This window comes from Sinocyclocheilus grahami, unplaced genomic scaffold, assembly GCF_001515645.1.
Source record: "Sinocyclocheilus grahami isolate Dianchi unplaced genomic scaffold, SAMN03320097.WGS_v1.1 scaffold471.1, whole genome shotgun sequence".
Classification (NCBI taxonomy): domain Eukaryota; kingdom Metazoa; phylum Chordata; class Actinopteri; order Cypriniformes; family Cyprinidae; genus Sinocyclocheilus; species Sinocyclocheilus grahami.
Genome location: NW_015505650.1, coordinates 269,087 through 272,998, shown reverse-complemented (window position 1 = coordinate 272,998; position 3,912 = coordinate 269,087). Strand labels below are relative to the sequence as shown.

At 35.3% G+C, this 3,912-nt stretch overlaps 1 protein-coding gene across 1 annotated transcript in view; it reads left to right on the top strand.

The window, feature by feature from the left end:
• The first annotated feature begins 34 nt into the window (after nucleotides 1-34).
• Nucleotides 35-3,912, top strand: part of LOC107553357 (AT-rich interactive domain-containing protein 3B-like) — a 48,389-nt gene continuing 44,511 nt past the window's right edge. The window contains exon 1 of the mRNA XM_016235561.1: nucleotides 35-478. Within this exon, the coding sequence (XP_016091047.1) occupies nucleotides 113-478 (366 nt within the window). The 5' untranslated portion in view covers nucleotides 35-112. The remainder of the gene's footprint in view (nucleotides 479-3,912) is intronic.

The following is a 3,912-nucleotide window of genomic DNA, read 5'->3' as shown; positions in this document are numbered from 1 at the left end:
GGAGGTGGAGCACAAGGAGCGCAGGCTGCGTGAAGCTCACATCATATACGCGCAGCAGCTCGCGGCTCAGCAGGCTGTTCTAGCCGCCGCTCGGACTTCAGGGGCCGGGTTCATGAGCAGGGGCCTCGGCTCTTCTGGGGCCGGACATCCGTCCTGTGTCTCCAATCAAAGCAGTTTGGACTCGGAACACGAGGAGGAACGGGGCCGAGACTCAGACGATGATGATGGGATGATGGAGGGCGATGAAGGCAGTGAGGAAGAAGACGGGTTGGAGTTCCTCAGGAAGCAGACGCTGGCGCTGCAGCAGAGAGCCGTTCGCTTCTCGGACCCCGGGGCCCCTGCAGACGCACAGAGAGCTCCGTCTCCCGCCGTCAGGGTCAAACAGGAGCCCGAGGACGATCTCTCACCCGTCGGGCGACCCTCAGCATCTTCTCCAAACGGTCAAGCGGACTGGAGCTACGAGGATCACTTTAAAGTGGTAAGAGCTTGTGTTATTCTGCGCTTAGTCTTTCCTCTTGTTTTCCAGTACAAATATCTAAACATTCTTAAATCAAGAAGATACATTAACTTGAGAAGCAAAATGACATGAGATATCTTCAGAGCAAATGACTGTTTATATAGTTTTACTTCGCTCAAATATCTTAAAAAAAGAAAAATAATCTTAATTCAAAGGAGATTTTTTTTTTTACCCCATTGTAAGATTTTTTTTTTTCGTTTTAAGCAAAAACATACTTTTCACATAATATCTAACGTCATTTTGCTTCTCAAGTCTTGTTTTCTGAAAAAAAGAAGCCTATCAGATTGAAGCGAGTTTGTTTAAAACAAGAAAATATCAGTCAGTGGGGTCAGAAAAAAAACTACGTAATTCAAAGGGGGAAAAGTTAATTTTTCTGAGCCCATTGGCAGATATTTTGTTTTGTTTTTTTAAGCTTTGTGAACTCGCTTCATATCTATACAATTTTTAAAAAAAAATTTTTAGAAAACCAGACTTCATATTTTAAGTAATTTTGCTTCTCAAACTTGTTTTCTAAGAAAAAAAAGTACCAAAATGAAGCGAGTTTATCCTTAAAACAAGAAAAAATATCTGCCAGTCGAGTCAGAAAAATAAAAAAATTTTCCACTTTGAATGAAGTTGATTTTTTTCTGACCCCATTTAAGCTTAAACTCGCTTAATTTGAATGCATTTCAGGCATTTCATCCTTAAAACAAGAAAACATATCTGCCAGTAGAGTCAGAAAATTAATCTTGTTTCCATTTGATTTTTGATTTTTTTGTCTTATTGACTGATTTTATTTCTTGTTTTAAGCGTAAATGCGCTTCATTTGAATGCATTTCAGGTATTTTGCATCTCAAGTAAAAGTATCCTAATTTAAGAATATGTATAGGTATTTGTATTGGAAAACAAGATAAAAACACCAAGAACATCACTTTTCACAGTGCACTTCACAATGTGTCAGAATTACAGTGAATTCAAGAGAAACGTTTGCATATTTGTTAAATGCAATCATGTTAACAAACTATTATTAGTAGTAAGTTAAACACACATTTTGCCACTTCGGTTGATTTTGCACGATGTGAAAATAGTCAAGTTAGAGAAGTTGAAGTGAACTTCACTTGGACATTCATACTAGTTTGAATCTTAAACTTACCGTAGTTCTTCTTCAGCAGTAGAGTTTTCATGTATTTGTTTGAGCGGCACGTTTAGGAGCTCAGTCGGGTTTGATGAAGCAGTCTGTGTGTGTGTGTGTGTTGGTTTGAGCTGTTACGGCCAAACGCTGAGTCGAATGTGAAGAGACGTTTGGCCCGTATTTGTCGGCTGACGCGCGTGGGAGTGCTTGCAGTACAGTAGCTGCGTGCTGGAAGTTTATTGATTTTGATGGGAATGCTGCGTGCGTCACAGGAGTTTGTGAAAGTCATCATCTGACATGCAGCTGAATCTGAAACCTGCTAATGCAATGCATTCTGACATTTCCACACAATCCTAAAATGCATCGGATGCCTTCCTATCCATCAAACGCTTCTTGAAGTATTTTTTTTCTAGTGTGCAAGTGCCTTTAATGTCTTCATGCACAGCCGACATTCTGTTCATTTCTTCAGATTAACATGCACTGATGAATCGATCACAATAAGACTAGGTCTGTCGCAATTATTAATTAATTGTCTTGTCGTGGTTATTTAATATACTTGCAATTATTTTGAGATAACTGCAATAATTGTGCAATAAATGTTAACTGAAATAAAATAAAAAGCTAGTTAAAAAGGCAGCGTTTCTCGTTTTAATTTAGCTTAACTCGATGTACTAAAAAACAATAAACTAAAACTGAAATTAATAAACTGTATAGACATTTTAATACAGAAAAATCAACAGAATTACTAAAACTTTAACTAACATTAACAAGAAAGCAGAACAGATCAAATAAAATCTAATTCTAAATATTAACAATAACTGTAATAGTATCTCAATTATATTAAAATAACACAAAATTTCAGTCATTTCAAGCCATCAAAAAATTTAAGAGCTTAAATATATTATTATAAATAATGAATTATATAAATATTATTAATTTTCATAGCATTAAAGAAAATCATATGTGCTTATTTTATTATATTAAGTTATTGTAAAATATAGAAAAAAGTAATATAGCATAAAAACACGAATGTTTAACGCTTACACTGTAAGAGACATGAACAAAACAAAGAAATCGTTAATCACAATTATTTCACTGTAAAAAAATTGTAAAAGTATGTATTACAGTAAAATACTGTAAAAATGCTACAGTAAAAACCTGTTAACTGGTTATCAGTAAGTTTCCATACTATATACTGTACACGGTGAATAACTGTAATTACATTTAATGTAATTTTACAGTAAAATACTGTTAAAATTACGGTTTTTGGGAGTGAAAAAGAAAAAGTCATTGTATAATTTACAGTGAAAACCCGTAAATTGACACTCCCAGAATTCCCTGCATGACACTTATTAGTACTTCAGTATGCTGGTTTATTAACATTACATCAGTAAATGAAACACGGTATTTTATTGTGAATTCAAGTTAAGTCTGTAAAACCTAAAATGTTGCTACCATATTTTTAACTGTGAAGTTCTGGCAACCACAGCTGCCGGTATTTTACCGTAAATGTCACCGATTAGTTTTTTACAGTGTTGTAAGACAATTGATTGTCAGTGCAGAATTCCTGATGGTGACAGGCCTGACTAAGACGAGGGCTCTGAATGAGATGGTCAGTGAATGGTTTCAGGAGCTGCTTCAGTCAGGCGATCCGCTGATGTGATTAAAGGCCTGGAGCTTCTTATTTATAGAGACCACGTCCATTCTGCTTTCCCGATATAGAGCAGCAGCGTGGAAACAGAGTCAGAATTATGATGCAGTGTGCTTCAACTAAATTAGATGCATTGAGCGATTGCATATTTCTTGTTTTGCCATTTCATGAGTAATGTGAGAAGCACATTGGGTGCACATTAAGGGTGTTATTGATGTTTTAAATGCTGTGCTTTATCATTTGTATATCTCACAATTCTTGCAATTTTGATTATATATCTCACAATGCTGTCTTTTTTTGTTTCTTGCAATTCCGAGTCTTTTTCTCGCATTTCTGAGTTTATTTCTCACAATTCATTTTTTTTCTGAATTTAGATTTTATATCTCACAATTCTTTTTTTCTTGCAATTCTTTTTTCTCAGAATTTTGAGTTTGTCTCGCAATTCTGAGTTTATATCTCACAATTCTTTTTTTCTTGCAATTTTGAGTTTATATCTCAATTATTTTTTCTTGCAATTCTGAGTTTATATCTCACAATTTTGAATTTTTTTTCTGAATTTTGAGTTTAAAAATGCTGGGTTGTTTCAACCCAACTTTGGGTCAAATATGGACTAACACAGCTGTTGGGTTAAAT